The 20,407-nt window shown below is 42.7% G+C and overlaps 1 protein-coding gene across 1 annotated transcript in view; it reads right to left on the bottom strand.

Annotated features, from left to right (window-relative positions):
* The window catches only part of LOC311247822 (man(5)GlcNAc(2)-PP-dolichol translocation protein RFT1-like), a gene marked incomplete at both ends in the record, with an annotated part of 77,732 nt that overhangs the window by 42,965 nt on the left and 14,360 nt on the right, over positions 1-20,407 (bottom strand). The window contains 3 exons of the mRNA XM_084338817.1: positions 7,788-7,932; positions 9,691-9,951; positions 16,346-16,480. Of these exons, the coding sequence (XP_084194943.1) occupies positions 7,788-7,932; positions 9,691-9,951; positions 16,346-16,480 (541 nt within the window). The remainder of the gene's footprint in view (positions 1-7,787; positions 7,933-9,690; positions 9,952-16,345; positions 16,481-20,407) is intronic.

The following is a 20,407-nucleotide window of genomic DNA, read 5'->3' as shown; positions in this document are numbered from 1 at the left end:
CGCTCGGACTGTACAGCGACCGCTCTCATAACCTCTTCGAGTTTAGCATCGACGTGTGCTTTGAATTCATCTTTGAGTTCCTCGATGTGTAATTTGAAAGCGACCATCTGTTCTTTCATCAGGATAGTCAGTGAGTTGAAGTCGGGTGGTGTAATTGTACTGCTTGTGTCAGTTGGTGGTATGGGTGCAGTGAGGGATCCGATGGATTTGTTTGCAATTATCTTCTCAAAATCACCTGCTTTATCTCTCACGGAGCTTGTTCCTGTCGTTCCTGTTATGTTGACATCTATTGTCTCCCTGTCGGGGCCAATAGTCGATGGTCCCGGTGTAATCTCCTCTATATTCCCCTCGTCGGGGCTTGTCACCAACGGATCTGCAGCAGCGTCGCCTTGAACGTTTTTTTTTAACGTGTTTCAATCTGCGCCGTTGGAATTGCCGTTTCTTGTTTCTTTCCAATCTTTTCCTTATCCTTAACCATGTTGTCTTTTGATATAGTTAGTAGAAGGTCTTATCAATACATACGATGTGGTCTAATCTCTTTTGGTATTGTCCAAATAAGGTTTTTAAACGAAATTAACGTTAACGGGAGCGGAGCTATTACCAAATGCGTGCGCTACATAATGCAGCTAAACCGGAAGTCCTGGGCCAGATTCTTGTGGAGGCCCCCCCACACACACGTGCACGCACTCACAGTGGCGTTTTTATATGTCACTTTAAAAAATATATAGAATACCGTAATTCCTCTAATAGTAACCCCGGCTTGTATTTGTTTCAACTGTAGTGGATACCAGGCTTGTATTAGGAGGAGGCATGTATAAGAGAGAGGCCTATATTTCTAATTTTCGTATCTCTTTTATTTTTTTTACTGAATGAATGAATGAAAACTTTATTTAACAGATTGCAGAATGGGTACAATACAGTACGGCTCAATACACACAATTGTTAAGGCAGGGGATGCAGACCTGAGAAAGACGTTTGTCTTGTTTACATCAGGGTCCCCCATTTTCAATTCATATAGACATTTATGACATACACAACATACATGACATTTATATAGGGCATAGTACTAGTGTGTAGTGTGGAGGCCCCTAGTCGCGTTATTTCTAAACCTAGCCGCATTTCTGGCAAGACGCTCTCTGATTGGCCGATGCCTGTTTCTACACTGGTTAAGCTTAGGCACTCTTTCGAAGTTGGTTAAGGTTAGAGTTTGTCTTAGAGCATGGCGATAGAACACCAGGTAGTTTGCAGGCTGTTTGACGAGGAAATGGGCAAAGACACAGCTCGTCACGGATTGGGCAAACATGTCAGTGGCCAATCAGAGAGCGTCAGTCAGTGCCAATCATTCAGTGTCACAGTATGACATCGATCTCCAAAATAAGAAAAAAAAATAAATAAAATGTGGGGCCTCTAGTGACGAGGGGCCTCCAAAAATGTTTAAAATAAAAGTTAAAAAAAAATAAACAAATATTTGGGGCCTCTAGTGACGAGGGGCCTCCAAAAGAAAAGAAAAGTAAAAAAAATAATAATAATAATTTGGGGCCTCGAATGACGAGCGGCCTCCAAAAAAGTTAAAAAAAAAATAAAAAAAAATGTGGGGCCTCTTGTGACGAGGGGCCTCCAAAAGGCCTCTAGTGACGAGTGGCCTCAAATAAATAAAAATGAAAGTTAAAAAAAAAAAAAAAAAAATTGGGGCCTCTAGTGACGAGGGGCCTCCAAAAAAAGTTAAAAGTAAAAATAAAAAATAAAAAATAAAAAATAAAAAATAAAAAATTAAATTAATTTTTTTTTTTTTTTTTTGGGGGGGCCCTCATCACTCGAGCCCCACGGGCCGCGGCCCGGTCGGCCCGGTCGTTAATCCGGCCCTGGCTGCATCGTCTTGCGCTCATGGACGTTGCGCGGCCTAAGCGGCAGCTAATTGATTGATGGATTGATTGTTCATTAAAGAGGACTGTGGATTATTGAATAATTGCACCTGAGCACATTGAAAAATGGCATCGGGACGATCAACTGTTGATACTAATGGCTCATCAAAAACGAATGGGAAGAAAAGAGAAATTAAACTCACTGCCAAAGGCATGGCCTATAAATTGGAGACACTTCATAGTGAACGTCACGCAAATGTTCGCAAAATGAAAGGTCTTATGAAGGTATTAAAGCAGCTTATGGACGATAACGACAATGCTTCACAGGTGCAGTCTGAATTGGACAATTTGAACCAAATGGTTGAAGATACCACTCTGTTACACAAATCCGTAATCTCTTTAATTTCTGAAGAGGAACATGAAAAACAAAACGAATGGTTTGAAACAATATTAAAATGCAAAAAGGGATTCATGGATGATGTAAGGCAGTGGCTTTCTGAAACTGGGAGACAAAAATATAGTACAAGTGCCAATGTTTGTGTACATGATTCCCCCATACCTGTAACACAGCAAGTAACTCCTGTTGAAATACCTGATGAACACTGTGATGTAATTAAAGCTGGTGATGATGAAATCAAACCAAGTGACAGTGTGTCAAATTCTGGAAGCAGAGGTTCAGCCTATCGAAGCTCTGCTGGGCCTAGGTCTAACATCTAAACCACGTCTTCCGCACGCAAAGCTGAATCTGACATGCCCGCTCTAATTGCAAAACAAAGGCTATTAAAAGATAAGCACGCAATAGAGCAAGAGGAAGAAGAAGAGGAGCTGCTAAGGAAGAAAAGGGTGCAATTAAGAACGCAGGAAGAAGAGCAAGAGGAACAGCTAAGGAAGCAAAAGGAGCAAAGAAGGAAAGAGGAAGAAGAGCAAGAGGAACAGCTAAGGAAGAAAAAGGAGGAACTAAGAAAGAAGAAGGAGCAACTTGAACTTGACATGGAAATAGCTTCAGCAGCGGCTAAAGTCAATGTGCTAAGAGGCTCTGGAGGATCTCGTATTTCAACTAATATGTCTGTTGAATCTGATGGCATGAGTTCTTATTTCCGAAGAGGACAAAGGAATGTTCAGACACTCAGTACTGAAGCACAAACCGCTACAACCACAGCTCAGGATCTACAACCACAACCCGAATTGTCAAGACACACAGGGGTCAAGGGACAAAGGACGTTACAGTGCCCTCAAGCACAGCCACGGATTCAGCACCAAAGCGTTCACCCTGCACCACAACAAGCAATCAGCAGCAGCAACATAATCACTGTTTTAGAGAAACAGAATGAAATAACAGCTTTGCTAGTCCAACAACAGTCTCTTTCATTCTTGCCTAAAAGAGACATTCAAATTTACGATGGTGACCCTTTACATTATCACACCTTCATAAGGTCATTCGAGCACAGCATTGAACAGAAGACTGACAACCATATGGACTGCCTGTACTTCCTTGAACAGTTCACTAGGGGGCAGCCTCGTGAGCTTGTCAGAAGCTGTCAGCATATGGCTCATGACCGAGGGTATGTGAAAGCTAAGGCTTTGCTACATGAGCACTTTGGGAATGGACATAGAATTGCTTCTGCCTACATGGGAAAGGCTCTTTCATGGCCACCAATAAAATCAGAAGATGTCAGAGCTCTGCAAGCATACAGTCTCTTTTTGAGAGGATGCTGCAACGCCATGGAAGAAGTGGAAATGATGTACGAGTTGGACATGTCTGCCAACATGCTAGCCATCATTAGAAAATTACCTTACAAGCACAGGGACATATGGAGAACTGTGGCCTGTGACCTGCAGGAAAGGCGTGGCCATAGAGCTAGATTTCCTGACATTGTTCACTTCGTTGAACGACAGGTGAAAATTGCAAGTGATCCAGTGTTTGGCAATATACAGGACACACCATCAGCAGCAGCAGCACCTAAGGATGTGAGGAAGTCCAGCAATCAACCATATACAAGGGCAAAGGAAAGTAGCTATGCTACCACCATTGCAACAATTGAAAGGAAAGAGGAACCTGGAACAAAGATGGAGAGAAGTTCATCTGGTACAAGGTCTTGTTGGTTCTGTGGAGGTGGACACACATTGGATATGTGCTTTCTATTGGAAAGGAAGGCGCATAGCGAGAAGATTGACTTCTTGAGGGATCATAATTTGTGTTTTGGCTGTTTGTGCATTGGGCACATAAGTAAAGAATGTAGGCAACGCATCTATTGCAAAATATGCAATCTCAGACACCCTAGCATACTTCATATCTACCAAAGAGAGAAAGGAACAGATCAAAGGCCAGCCAAAAGAGAATCGGAGACAGCAATGGGCAGTGCTCCGATCTCTGTACAATCCAGTGGTCTTACAGGGGCCGGTGAGCAGGACTGTACACTCTCTATAGTACCAGTACAGGTCAAATCTAAAAAGGGACATGTTACAATGATTACCTATGCCTTCCTGGATCCCGGTAGCTCAGCATCTTTCTGCACTGAGCGGCTGATGAACAAGCTGAACGTCACCGGAAGAAAAACAAGCATTCTCCTTCGGACTATGGGCCAGGAGAAAGTGGTTAGAAGCCACGTTGTTTCTGATCTGGAAGTGGCTGCACTAGACAGTGACTTGTTTTGTGAGCTGCCTGACATTTACACACAGGAAAGCATGCCAGTTCACAGAGGCAACATTCCAAGACAGAAAGACCTTCAAAGATGGCCTCACTTGGAACATGTTTACATTCCTGAGATTGACTCTGGGATAGACCTGTTGATAGGAACCAACGTTCCCAAGGCATTGGAGCCATGGCAAGTTGTTCGGAGTGTGGACAAGGGTCCATACGCAGTCAAGACTGTGTTAGGTTGGACTGTGAACGGACCCCTCAGAGGAAGTGGAAATAATGAAACAACTTGTGGACAGCCAGATATCACAGTCAACAGGATCTCAGTTGCGAGCCTTGATGAACTATGGAGGCGGCAGCTAACGGTTGACTTCCCTGAATGCAGTCAGGATGAGCAGACAGGGTTGTCAAGAGAAGACTGTCACTTCATGGAGTGTGTTACAAATAGAGATGTTCCGATACCATTTTTCCCTTTCCGATCCAATTCCGATACCTAAGCTTTGGGTATCGGCCGATACCAATATTTATCCGATACCAGTGCATAAAAAAAAAATTTAAAAAAAAATTATATAAATTATACTTTTTTTTTTTTTTTTTTTTTCAGATACTGTTATACTGTTTTTTAGTAATAACTAGAACGTATAGTATTTATTCAACAACAGGTGATTGTATAGATTTGTATTAGTATCATTAATCAATGAGTATGGGCTGCAGCACTGCAGATATACCCTACTCCAATGATCCACACGGACATTAAACGGTGTTGCACTCGCTACTCAGTGGCTCTGCAGATATACCCTATTCAGTCTGTAAGCTAGTGGCAGATAGAACATTCATGTTGTGATTTTTGATGCAAAATAAATATTCAACATTCTCTTTTGAAACTCCGCCTCAGACTCTTATCCTTTGGCACTTGCTGTACTTTGCTTGCAGGTCTGCAGCCATTATTGCTGGATTATGTGAATAGCACCAACTTTAGACACGGTAACGTTATCAAGCTAAGCTAACTGACCTAGCTCGTCTTCCCGCATTGCCATTAAGATAACGTTAGTAATAGTCAGCTAACGCTAGTCCGTAGCTACTTAACTTAAATACAATTCACCGTGGGTGCATTATTGTTGATAGACGGTCACGGACAGTGTTAGGTCCTGGAGAAAGGACAGGCGATCATCTGATTTGATGTAACGTTAAAAGCGGATGTTGTTCCAACTAGCTATCTTTCCAGCTAATGCTATCATAACACCAGCCAAACACATCCCGATTCCCGTCCGAGCTCCCCGTCACACCGCACTGTCGGGGACAATGGAATTTAAGAAAGTGTATCTGCTGTTAAAATGACACAGCATCACACTTTAAAACATGTTCATTTTATAATCCTCACTCTCCGCAGGACTCGGCAGGAGATAAATTACATCATGGGATCGGAGGCTAGAATTTACGTGTACTCGCCGATACCGATACCACCATTTTAGGCAGTATCGGCGGCATTTCCGATACCAGTATCGGTATCGGAACAACTCTAGTTACAAAGTCTGCTAAATTGATGAACGGCCATTACAGTATTGGCTTACCTTTGAGGGAAAAGGATGTAAAGATGCCAAACAACAGGAAAGTGGCAGAACAGCGTACCCTAAGCCTCAAAAGGAGGTTTGATAAAGATGCTTTATTTCATGCCGATTACACTGCCTTCATGAATGACATAATTTCCAAGGGCTACGCAGAGAAGGTGCCGGCTGAGGATCTGGAACGCAGCGACTCCAAGGTATGGTATATACCACACCATGGTGTATACCACCCAAAAAAGAAAAGGATCAGGGTCGTATTCGACTGTGGAGCAACATTCCAGGGAACAACGTTGAATGCACAGCTCCTACAGGGACCAGATCTTACCAGCACACTGATTGGAGTCATGACCCGATTCAGAAAGGAGCCTGTTTAAATGTGTTAGTGTTAGCTGCAGAGGTAATAACCTGTTTAAATGTGTTAGTGTTAGCTGCAGAGGTAATAACCTGTTTAAATGTGTTAGTGTTAGCTGCAGAGGTAATAACCTGTTTAAATGTGTTAGTGTTAGCTGCAGAGGTAATAACCTGTTTAAATGTGTTAGTGTTAGCTGCAGAGGTAATAACCTGTTTAAATGTGTTAGTGTTAGCTGCAGAGGTAATAACCTGTTTAAATGTGTTAGTGTTAGCTGCAGAGGTAATAACCTGTTTAAATGTGTTAGTGTTAGCTGCAGAGGTAATAACCTGTTTAAATGTGTTAGTGTTAGCTGCAGAGGTAATAACCTGTTTAAATGTGTTAGCTGCAGAGGTAATAACCTGTTTAAATGTGTTAGTGTTAGCTGTAGAGGTAATAACCTGTTTAAATGTGTTAGTGTTAGCTGCAGAGGTAATAACCTGTTTAAATGTGTTAGTGTTAGCTGCAGAGGTAATAACCTGTTTAAATGTGTTAGTGTTAGCTGCAGAGGTAATAACCTGTTTAAATGTGTTAGTGTTAGCTGCAGAGGTAATAACCTGTTTAAATGTGTTAGTGTTAGCTGCAGAGGTAATAACCTGTTTAAATGTGTTAGTGTTAGCTGCAGAGGTAATAACCTGTTTAAATGTGTTAGTGTTAGCTGCAGAGGTAATAACCTGTTTAAATGTGTTAGTGTTAGCTGCAGAGGTAATAACCTGTTTAAATGTGTTAGTGTTAGCTGCAGAGGTAATAACCTGTTTAAATGTGTTAGTGTTAGCTGCAGAGGTAATAACCTGTTTAAATGTGTTAGTGTTAGCTGCAGAGGTAATAACCTGTTTAAACGTGTTAGTGTTAGCTGCAGAGGTAATAACCTGTTTAAATGTGTTAGTGTTAGCTGCAGAGGTAATAACCTGTTTAAATGTGTTAGTGTTAGCTGCAGAGGTAATAACCTGTTTAAATGTGTTAGTGTTAGCTGCAGAGGTAATAACCTGTTTAAATGTGTTAGTGTTAGCTGCAGAGGTAATAACCTGTTTAAATGTGTTAGTGTTAGCTGCAGAGGTAATAACCTGTTTAAATGTGTTAGCTGCAGAGGTAATAACCTGTTTAAATGTGTTGGTGTTAGCTGCAGAGGTAATAACCTGTTTAAATGTGTTAGCTGCAGAGGTAATAACCTGTTTAAATGGGTTAGTGTGAGTGTTTCATCACAACCGCCACAGGAATGTTAATTCAAATGATAGTTGTACAAAACCACAATTCAAGAGTGGACATTTGAAATGGGTCCATTCTATCACTTCAGTGTGTATGGTTTCCTGTGGTTTGGTGAGCGGTCCACCCACCGGTGCCGGTGCTGAGCAGCGAGCCGCCGTACACGTCCAGCGCCAGGTGAGAATAGGCAAAACCGAACACGGTGATGATCAGACCAATCACAAGCACCAGCTTCAGAAGACACTCCAGGACCTCTGCTGCCATGGCAACCTCCTCCTGATGACAACAGTCAGAGTACAGTCAGTCAGAGTACAGTCAGAGTACAGTCAGAGTACAGTCAGTACTACAGTCAGAGTACAGTCAGTCAGAGTACAGTCATAGTACAGTCAGAGTACAGTCAGGGTACAGTCAGTCAGAGTACAGTCAGAGTACAGTCAGGGTACAGTCAGTCAGAGTACAGTCAGTACTACAGTCAGAGTACAGTCAGAACTACAGTCAGAGTACAGTCAGTCAGAGTACAGTCAGAGTACAGTCAGAGTACAGTCAGTCAGAGTACAGTCAGTCAGAGTACAGTCAGAGTACAGTCAGAGTACAGTCAGAGTACAGTCAGTCAGAGTACAGTCAGAGTACAGTCAGAGTACAGTCAGTCAGAGTACAGTCAGTACTACAGTCAGTACTACAGTCAGTACTACAGTCAGTACTACAGTCAGTACTACAGTCAGTACTACAGTCAGAGTACAGTCAGTCAGTACTACAGTCAGTACTACAGTCAGTCAGTACTACAGTCAGTACTACAGTCAGAGTACAGTCAGTACTACAGTCAGAGTACAGTCAGTACTACAGTCAGTACTACAGTCAGTACTACAGTCAGAGTACAGTCAGTACTACAGTCAGTACTACAGTCAGTACTACAGTCAGTACTACAGTCAGAGTACAGTCAGTACTACAGTCAGTACTACAGTCAGAGTACAGTCAGAGTACAGTCAGAGTACAGTCAGTACTACAGTCAGTCAGTACTACAGTCAGTACTACAGTCAGTACTACAGTCAGAGTACAGTCAGTACTACAGTCAGAGTACAGTCAGTACTACAGTCAGTACTACAGTCAGTACTACAGTCAGTACTACAGTCAGAGTACAGTCAGTACTACAGTCAGTACTACAGTCAGAGTACAGTCAGTACTACAGTCAGTACTACAGTCAGTACTACAGTCAGAGTACAGTCAGTACTACAGTCAGTACTACACAGTACTACAGTCAGTACTACAGTCAGTACTACACAGTACTACAGTCAGTACTACAGTCAGTACTACAGTCAGAGTACAGTCAGTCAGAGTACAGTCAGAGTACAGTCAGTACTAGTCAGAGTACAGTCAGAGTACAGTCAGAGTACAGTCAGTACTACAGTCAGTACTACAGTCAGTACTACAGTCAGTACTACAGTCAGTCAGAGTACAGTCAGTACTACAGTCAGTACTACAGTCAGTACTACAGTCAGACTTGACTATATGGTAACTGTTTGACCTGTTAGGGTCTGGACTGACCTGTTAGGGTCTGGACTGACCGGTCAGGGTCTGGACTGACCGGTCAGGGTCTGGACTGACCTGTCAGGGTCTGGACTGACCTGTTAGGGGACTGACCGGTCAGGGTCTGGACTGACCTGTTAGGGTCTGGACTGACCTGTTAGGGTCTGGACTGACCTGTTAGAGTCTGGACTGACCTGTTAGGGGACTGACCGGTCAGGGTCTGGACTGACCTGTCAGAGTCTGGACTGACCGGTCAGGGTCTGGACTGACCTGTTAGGGTCTGGACTGACCTGTTAGGGTCTGGACTGACCTGTTAGAGTCTGGACTGACCGGTCAGGGTCTGGACTGACCTGTTAGGGTCTGGACTGACCTGTTAGAGTCTGGACTGACCTGTTAGGGTCTGGACTGACCTGTCAGGGTCTGGACTGACCTGTTAGGGTCTGGACTGACCTGTTAGGGTCTGGACTGACCTGTTAGAGTCTGGACTGACCGGTCAGGGTCTGGACTGACCTTCTTCTGAGTCTCTGCGTGGCGCCCTCTCTGCAGCACCGTGGCGAAGAAGACGTAGAAGCTGTCCTCGATGGGCAGGAAGAGGAAGCGGGCCGCCATGGAGCCCAGGTTGGTGACGATGTCGTAGACGCCCTGGTCCCCGAAGCTGAGCACGTTCAGGAAGGTCATGACGTAGCGCTCGCCCTCCGTCAGGATCTGCTTCAGGAAGGACTGCTTGTAGAAGCTCCAGGTCAGACGGGCCAGCTGCAGCTCCACCCAGGGCTGAGGGAGGTAATGATGAATACACAAACACACACATAAACACATACATAAATAAATACATACATAAATAAACAAACAAACAAATAAATAAACAAACAAACAAATAAATAAATAAATAAACAAACAAATACATAAATAATAATGAATAAACAAACAAACAAATAAATAAACAAACAAATAAATAAACAAACAAATAAACAAATAAATAAACGAACAAATAAACAAATAAACAAACAAATAAATAAACACATAAATAAATAAATAAATAAACAAACAAACAAATAAACAAACAAATAAACAAATAAATAAAACAAACAAATAAATAAAACAAACAAATAAATAAACAAATAAATAAATAAATAAACAAACAAATAAATAAATAAACAAACAAACAAACAAACAAATAAACAAATAAATAAACAAACAAACAAATACACAAATAAATAAATAAATAAACAAACAAACAAACGAGAGAAACAGATCTGTCGCACCTTTAAACACAGGTGCATGAACTGAGGACGAGTCACGAGGGAGAAAAGAATCAGCAAAATAAATGTTCTTTATTAGCACGGTTAAAAATATAGTTTTATGTTTCAGGGTTCTTTTTTAATTTTACTATAGTAAAAGATATAGTCGACTGGTAGTAAAAAACAAATTATATATTTTTGTATCATTCCATTTGGGCTGTGGGGGGTGCTTAATGTCTGAAGGAGTCGACTGAAGGCTTCTTGTCCTCTGTGGGGGGGGGGGGGTGCTTAATGTCTGAAGGAGTCGACTGAAGGCTTCTTGTCCTCTGTGCAAAAGCATGCAATTGGTCCACTGATGGATACATCTTGATATTTGTCTAGTCTAGTGTGTTCATTAGATGGTGAAATCATCTTTCAGTGCCTCTGTGCCCGTTTTCTTAGGCAGTTAGCCTCGCTGGTATGTGCGCCATTAGCGTTAGCCACGCTTCTAGACCTCATTGCTTTTGAATTTTTTTTTAAATATATATATTATAAAAAAATTATTTTGCATTTGACTAAGAGGTTGGCAGTCGACTACGGCTCCTTTCGATCGATTCATCGAATATTTGACTAATCAGGGTCAGCCCTAGTATATATATATATATATATATATATACACATCTGTCTGTTCATACCGGCATATAATCCTTTTTACAGTATCTGTAGATACTATACACAGTTATGGTTAAGACATAAAGTTAGGGTTAAGGTTGGTTTTAACATTCACTTAACGGTTATGGTTAACTCATTGAACGCCGATCACGATGATAGTCGGGTTAACTCGCCATCGCTTGAGCGCCAATCAGGAGTATAGTGATTATTTCTTTTATTAGCGATATCCATTCATTTTCATCCATCCAACCTGATGTTATCGTTGGGAATGGGTCTGAGCTCGCAAAAGGGCAAATACCGCCGCCTATCATCTCCCGGATGGTATTGCACATCACTGGATTGGATTGGCTGGGGATGTGCAACCAAAAAAAAACTCTGGTCCAGGTTTTCCTTCTCGGGCATGCAGTATCAGATAACAGATGGACTGGGGACACTCAGAGCAGCGTGGATTATGTGTTTTGGAGATATAACATTGGATCAATAAACGCGATCAATATTTGGAATGGCGATCAGGAATTGGATTCATCTTTTTGCAGAACATCAGATGTGAGGTGGGGACCCTGATGGAAACAAGACAAACGTCTTTCTCAGGTCTGCATCCCCTTAACAATTGTGTGTATTGAGCCGTACTGTATTGTACCCATTCTGCAATCTGTTAAATAAAGTTTTCATTCATTCATTCATTCATTCATTCATTCATTCATTCATTCAGGTAAGGAATCTATGTTACCAGTCTTGGGTTAATTAGAAGTTTTTTTCACAGCGATCACAACGTGTGTGTGTGTGTGTGTGTGTGTGTGTGTGTGTGTGTGTGTGCGCGCGTGCCGGATAAGAGATTTTTCAGCCCGCTTTTGTATCGTGCATAAGTACACATATACTATCGATAATCTAGCGTTTATTTGAAAACTATTCATAAATCAGCCGAAAAATGACAACGTGTTTTGTGTATTCCACTAAAGGGCTATTCTCGCGTCTTTCTCTGGAATTACTAGAAATCTCCAAAACTATACTTGTATTCAAAACGGTATAAAACGGAAATGTACAGATGAAAAAACAATCCGTTTGCGTACATGTTGACTGCAAGCAAGTCATTGATAAGCGACAGGTGTAGACCCATAGCCATAATTTAAGATATATTTTAAGCACTCGCAAATATCCCCGCGGCGGTCAATGAGTTAAGACATAAAGTTAGGGTTAAGGTTGGTTTTAACATTCACTTAACGGTTATGGTTAACCGATTCGCGGCCAACCACGTGGTAAACTCGGTTCTGCTTTTATTCCATTTTAATATCCTACTCAATGTCAGAGCTGTATTTTGGCTGGAAAAGGCATATCGGGACTCCGAAAGTGCAGTACCGGCCAGATCCTGGTATTGGCGCTGTCTCGAGAATGCAGTTTCCCCTGTTGCAGACCGGGTGTCACTTTTTTTCCGCTCCGGGTTAGCTTTTCTGTTAGCCTAAAGCTATGGCTTCACCAGATCGCCTGGAATACTTTTTGCGACGCCGAATTCAGTATGCAGTAAAGGAATATAGCATCAGCCAATGGACATATCGATCTACCAGATGGCAATCAAATAACTGGGAAATTCTTTTTGGAATCCAACCGGCCACAGGTAAGAGCGACTTGACGTCAATTTCAGTCTGATCGGGCCTTGTTCTCATAGGCATCCACCCGGTCAGCGTATGATGTTGGTAATAATCAATAATCAGAAACGACTTCCCCCGCCCCCCTCTTTCATGCATTCATGGTGGAACATGATACCGATCATATTCATTTCGATTTTTAACTCTAGCTTGTGTAGGGCCGAAACGCCAATCGATTTAACGTTATTAGCTTAGCGCCCTATAACTAGCTTTGCAGGAATTACCCCAGACCATTGCGGTATATAGCTCATATTCACGACGCTATAAAACGGGAACGTATTGATGAAAATGTTTTTTCTTTATGGCAGATTGAAGGGAATGTTTATACTAGGGATGCACCGATATGAAAATTTGCCTTTTTTTTCTTTTTTTTTAACTACTGTATATTTGTATGTCTCTAAATGTTTTGATGAATTGAAAATGGAGGACCCTTATGTAAAAAAGCCGAAAGTCTTTTTCTGGTCTTCATCCTCCAGTCCACTGAGCTGTACTGTATTGTACCCATTCTGCAATCTGCCAATAAAGTTCTCAATCAATCAATCAGACAAATGCATAGAAAAGCTCCCACCATAACCATATAACAAAAAATTATATTATTGTTTATGAAAATATTTTAGCCCTATGCTTGACTATTATTTTAGCCATGGCAACAAATAAAATAATAATAATAAAATGAATAAATAAAATATTAAATAAATAAATAGGCTACACGTCTCTCTTTTTGTGTTACAAATTGTGCTCACCGATATGAACATAGGCCTCTTTACTTACTTAAAAAAAAGGAAACATCAAGAAATATGTTTATGGTATTAATTCCACCATGCCATGGTGCACTATTATATCTCTCAACCAAAGCAATGCAACAGAACAATTTTGATTGACAGTCGATTCTGCCAATTACGTCACACCGCTTGCACCCGCCTCCTGCTGTTCTTACCACCAATCGGCAAGCGCGTATTCGTTTTTTACTTCAGGGATGTCCGCCATTGATTTTGACGAGAGCTCACAACAAAGCTACTAACGTTAGCTCCCCGCGGCCGACGAGTAGATTACCAGTGCTCCGCAGGATGACTAAACGAGGCATAATGATTTTACTACAATGAATGTTATAATAAAAGCCTTTCCATACATCTGTCTGATTGAAAACTTTATTAACAGACCACAGAATGGGCACAACTCAGCACGGGCTGAGATATAGTAATGCTTGCTATCTATCTAGGTCGTCCTCGGACGTTGCTATGGTCCGGTAAATACGCTGATGCTATTGAACGTGTAACTATATAACGTTAATGCCACAAAACGAATGCCTTTGTTAATCATAAGTAGTAACTTTGATGCAGTAGCGTGTGTGTGGGGGCGGCGTTGTGCAGGTCGCTTGACTGAAACTCTTTTCAAAGTTTGAACGTGTGGGCCAGATTGATGCGACACAAATTGATGGATATTTATCGGCTACTGCCATCGGCACATTTGAGCTTATCGGCCGACAGGCCGATGGCATTCAACAAGGCACTTATCGGCCGATACCGATACCCGACCGATATATCGGTGCACCCCTAGTTTATACTGTCAATTGACAATGACAATGGACACATAGCAATAATATAAAATATAGATTTAGCTCTACAAACAACCTCACGCACAGTGAAAACTTGTAATGAAAAGCTGGCCTCAAGCTGGCCTCATAGTCTAATCCCAATGGCCCTGAATGTGTTAAGACATAAAGTTAGAGTTAAGGTTAGTTTTAACGTTCACTTAACGGTTATGGTTAAAGTAACACTCCAACATTTTGGGAAATTAGCTTATTTAACATCTTCCCTGGAGTTAGACAAGAAGATACATACCTTTTTCGTCTCTCTGCATGCACTGGAAGTAGGTCCTACATTAAGCCTAGTTCCCAACAGTCACAAAATACACTCCAAATACAATCAAAATACAACTCCAAAACGTTCCTGTAAACATGTTGTGACCTGTGTATTTACCACGTGGAGAAATAAAAAATAATTGAATTAGACATTTCCGTTTTCTAAGCAGATATACTCGGAACTATTTTTTTGCCGAACCTCTCCTGTCTGGGCGCAGTGATTTCACGTCACCAGTGTTACTTTCAAACGTCGAGGTCAGTGTTTACATTTTCGTTTCATTCAAAGGATCCGAACCGATTGAAGTTATTATGGCTATTCATTTATGTTTTTAGATGGAAGGCTGTATTCCATCTGTCTAACGTTAGCGAATATTGTGAGATTGATGAATAGGACGTAACTTTGCTGGACTATCCGACCTAGTATAATCCTCAGCGGTCCCTGCTTCCCTTTTGATTCAATGCTACTTTCGCTTGCTGACTGCCGTTACATTAGCCCCTTTCGTGACTGTGATGCATGACTACAGGGTTTGGACGAGTGAATCCATTACTTGTTTATTATGTAACGCAGCCCCTTTCGTGACTGTGATGCACGACTACAGGGTTTGGACGAGTGAATCCATTACTTGTTTATTATGTAACGCAGCCCCTTTGGTGACTGTGATGCACGACTACAGGGTTTGGACGAGTGAATCCATTACTTGTTTATTATGTAACGCAGCCCCTTTGGTGACTGTGATGCACGACTACAGGGTTTGGACGAGTGAATCCATTACTTGTTTATTATGTAACGCAGCCCCTTTGGTGACTGTGATGCACGACTACAGGGTTTGGACGAGTGAATCCATTACTTGTTTATTATGTAACGCTAGCCCCTTTCGTGACTGTGATGCGTAAATCACAGCGTTACATAATAAACAAGACTACATTAGGCTACTCGTAAATTGGCTGAAACCTATTTAGTTTACTCAGGAGTTCAAGTCATATGGAGTTCAGGTCACCTTCAAAACTGCTCTAAAAACACACCTCTTCACCAAGGCTTTTCCCCATCAGTTAGTTTAGATTAGATTAGGTCCATTATCCATTATCCCTTACCTTCCCTCATCCCCCTTTCCCCCCCTATTTCCCTAGCCCTATTTTTTATTATTATATGAACAGGTCTATGACCAAAGAAAAGAGCATAAAGTGTCTTCATTGTTTAGCCACAATTTCTATACGCTACTATCTCCATCATCAGGGAACATCACACTACCTACTAGCTACTACTACTACCTACTAGCTACTACCTACTAGCTACTACCTACTAGCTCTGCAGGGCAGCAGGTCTCTCACACTGTGCAGAGAGAGGGAACATCACACTACCTACTAGCTACTACTACTACCTACTACTACTACCTACTAGCTACTACCTACTACTACTACCTACTACCTACTAGCTCTGCAGGGCAGCAGGTCTCTCACACTGTGCAGAGAGAGGGAACATCACACTACCTACTAGCTACTACTACTACCTACTAGCATCACACTACCTACTAGCTACTACTACTACCTACTAGAGAGAGAGAACATCACACTACCTCTCCCTCAGCTCTGCAGGGCAGCAGGTCTCTCACACTGTGCAGAGAGAGAGAACATCACACTACCTCTCCCTCAGCTCTGCAGGGCAGCAGGTCTCTCACACTGTGCAGAGAGAGAGAACATCACACTACCTCTCCCTCAGCTCTGCAGGGCAGCAGGTCTCTCACACTGTGCAGAGAGAGAGAACATCACACTACCTCTCCCTCAGCTCTGCAGGGCAGCAGGTCTCTCACACTGTGCAGCGGGAACATCTTCCTCTTGGCCTCTTTGGATCCCAGGAGACGGAGAAAGTAGAGGACGTAGCACAGCACCAGGGACCCCGTGTAGACCAGCTGAGAACCAGGAAGTACAGGAGCATGATGAGAGTACAGTAGGGGGGGAACCAGGAAGTACAGGAGCATGATGAGAGTACAGTAGGGGGGGAACCAGGAAGTACAGGAGCATGATGAGAGTACAGTAGGGGGGGAACCAGGAAGTACAGGAGCATGATGAGAGTACAGTAGGGGGGGGAACCAGGAAGTACAGGAGCATGATGAGAGTACAGTAGGGGGGGAACCAGGAAGTACAGGAGCATGATGAGAGTACAGTAGGGGGGGGAACCAGGAAGTACAGGAGCATGATTAGAGTACAGTAGGGGGGGAACCAGGAAGTACAGGAGCATGATGAGAGTACAGTAGGGGGGGGGGGGAACCAGAGCCATAGATTCAGCGCTGTAAGCAATTAACCTCATCTCTTACCTGCATACAACCCTCCTATATACCTACTTAGCAGGATATGCATATAACCCATATAACTCTGTATGATTGCATGTGCAATAATGCTGTATATATTATGTTTATTCTTACGTGTATATATATATATATATATATATATATATATATATATATATATATATATATACATTCACATCTGTCTGTACATACAGTACCTGCATATAATCCTTTTTAGATATTTGTAGACACTATAACTCTGTTTATAAACCTAATTTGTGTCTCTCTTTCTTTTTAGGTTAGGTGTGAGGCTTAGGTGTGAGGTTAGAGGAACACACAGACATCATGGCGCACGTCTTCTCCAGAGTCAGAGACAGATTGATTGATTGATTGAAAAGTTTATTAACAGATTGCAGAATGGGTACAGTACAGTACATCTCAATACAATTGTTAAGGGGATGCAGACCAGAGAAAGACTTTCGTCTTGTTTACATCAGGGTCCCCCATTTTCCCCCACAGCCAGAGAGCTTTTCTACTGAAGGCACAGAGAGGAAACTGGTCTCCATCTTCTTGTCTGACTCTGGAGAAGACAGTGAGTGCATTTCCCATGATGTTGGCGTGTTCCTCTAACGTTGCTGGATACCAAACACCAAGCCTAACTTTAAAACAATTACATTCATGAACAGCGAGTTGTCAGTTAGAGGCTTTTGTGATGCTGTACATGAGATGCCTGGCTTTTAAGATGACCGGTTTGATATCATCCAGTGAGCAGCTGGAGAACTAACGTCTGCAGAACTAACGTCTGCAGAACTAACGGCTACAGAACTAACGTCTAGAGAACTACCGGCTACAGAACTAACAGCTACAGAACTAACAGCTACAGAACTAACGGCTACAGAACTAACGGCTACAGAACTAACGTCTACAGAACTAACAGCTGCAGAACTAACGGCTGGAGAACTAACGGCTACAGAACTAACGGCTACAGAACTAACGGCTGCAGAACTAACGGCTGCAGAACTAACGGCTACAGAACTAACGGCTACAGAACTAACGGCTGCAGAACTAACGGCTACAGAACTAACGTCTACAGAACTAACGGCTGGAGAACTAACGGCTACAGAACTAACGGCTACAGAACTAACGGCTGCAGAACTAACGGCTGCAGAACTAACGGCTACAGAACTAACGGCTACAGAACTAACGGCTGCAGAACTAACGGCTGCAGAACTAACGGCTACAGAACTAACGTCTACAGAACTAACGGCTGGAGAACTAACGGCTACAGAACTAACGGCTGCAGAACTAACGGCTGGAGAACTAACGGCTACAGAACTAACGGCTGCAGAACTAACGGCTACAGAACTAACGGCTGCAGAACTAACGGCTACAGAACTAACGGCTACAGAACTAACGGCTACAGAACTAACGGCTACAGAACTAACGGCTGCAGAACTAACGGCTGGAGAACTAACGGCTACAGAACTAACGGCTACAGAACTAACGGCTACAGAACTAACGGCTACAGAACTAACGGCTGCAGAACTAACGGCTACAGAACTAACGGCTGCAGAACTAACGGCTACAGAACTAACGGCTGCAGAACTAACGGTTGCAGAACTAACGGCTGGAGAACTAACGGCTACAGAACTAACGGCTACAGAACTAACGGCTACAGAACTAACGGCTACAGAACTAACGTCTACAGAACTAACGGCTACAGAACTAACGGCTGCAGAACTAACGGCTGGAGAACTAACGGCTACAGAACTAACGGCTACAGAACTAACGGCTGCAGAACTAACGGCTACAGAACTAACGGCTGCAGAACTAACGGCTACAGAACTAACAGCTGCAGAACTAACGGCTACAGAACTAACGGCTACAGAACTAACGGCTACAGAACTAACGGCTGCAGAACTAACGGCTGGAGAACTAACGGCTACAGAACTAACGGCTACAGAACTAACGGCTGCAGAACTAATGGCTACAGAACTAACGGCTGCAGAACTAACGGCTGGAGAACTAACGGCTGCAGAACTAACGGCTGGAGAACTAACGGCTACAGAACTAACGGCTGCAGAACTAACGGCTGGAGAACTAACGGCTACAGAACTAACGGCTACAGAACTAACGGCTGCAGAACTAACGGCTGGAGAACTAACGGCTGCAGAACTAACGGCTACAGAACTAACGGCTACAGAACTAACGGCTACAGAACTAACGGCTACAGAACTAACGGCTACAGAACTAACGGCTACAGAACTAATGGCTACAGAACTAACGGCTACAGAACTAACGGCTGGAGAACTAACGGCTACAGAACTAACGGCTGCAGAACTAACGGCTACAGAACTAACGGCTGCAGAACTAACGGCTGCAGAACTAACGGCTACAGAACTAACGGCTGGAGAACTAACGGCTACAGAACTAACGGCTGCAGAACTAACGGCTACAGAACTAACGGCTACAGAACTAACGGCTGCAGAACTAACGGTTGCAGAACTAACGGCTACAGAACTAACGGCTACAGAACTAACGGCTACAGAACTAACGGCTGCAGAACTAACGGCTGCAGAACTAACGGCTACAGAACTAACGGCTACAGAACTAACGGCTGGAGAACTAACGGCTACAGAACTAACGGCTGCAGAACTAACGGTTGCAGAACTAACGGCTGCAGAACTAACGGCTACAGAACTAACGGCTACAGAACTAACGGCTGCAGAACTAACGGTTGCAGAACTAACGGCTGCAGAACTAACGGCTACAGAACTAACGGCTGGAGAACTAACGGCTACAGAACTAACGGCTACAGAACTAACGGCTGGAGAACTAACGGCTACAGAACTAACGGCTACAGAACTAACGGCTGCAGAACTAACGGCTGGAGAACTAACGGCTGCAGAACTAACGGCTACAGAACTAACGGCTACAGAACTAACGGCTGCAGAACTAACGGCTACAGAACTAACGGCTACAGAACTAACGGCTACAGAACTAACGGCTACAGAACTAACGGCTACAGAACTAACGGCTGGAGAACTAACGGCTGCAGAACTAACGGCTACAGAACTAACGGCTGGAGAACTAACGGCTGCAGAACTAACGGCTACAGAACTAACGGTTGCAGAACTAACGGCTGCAGAACTAACGGCTGGAGAACTAACGGCTGCAGAACTAACGGCTGCAGAACTAACGGCTGGAGAACTAACGGCTGCAGAACTATATATATATATATATTTTTTTTAAAGTCGACCAATTGTCGACTAACGGCAAATTTTTGCCAATCCTAGTCGACCATCCAAATCCTTAGTCGGGGACAGCCCTAATATATATATATTCAGAATCAGATTCAAATAGTTTATTGCCTATATTTATTGTAACGTATAATATAACTGATAAAGCACACAGACTCTTATCTGCACCTTTGTTTACACTTATTTTCCGCATATTTTTATATTCAGAGTTAATTAAATAGTTTAGTTTATTTTTTCTCACATACTTAAATTAATCTAATTTATATTCATGTCTTTATTTTTATTACCC

Source organism: Notolepis coatsorum, assembly GCF_963971535.1.
Source record: "Notolepis coatsorum genome assembly, contig: SCAFFOLD_143, whole genome shotgun sequence".
NCBI lineage: Eukaryota > Metazoa > Chordata > Actinopteri > Aulopiformes > Paralepididae > Notolepis > Notolepis coatsorum.
The sequence above is the reverse complement of the archived record's forward strand: the minus strand, read 5'-3'. Positions and strand labels throughout refer to the sequence as shown.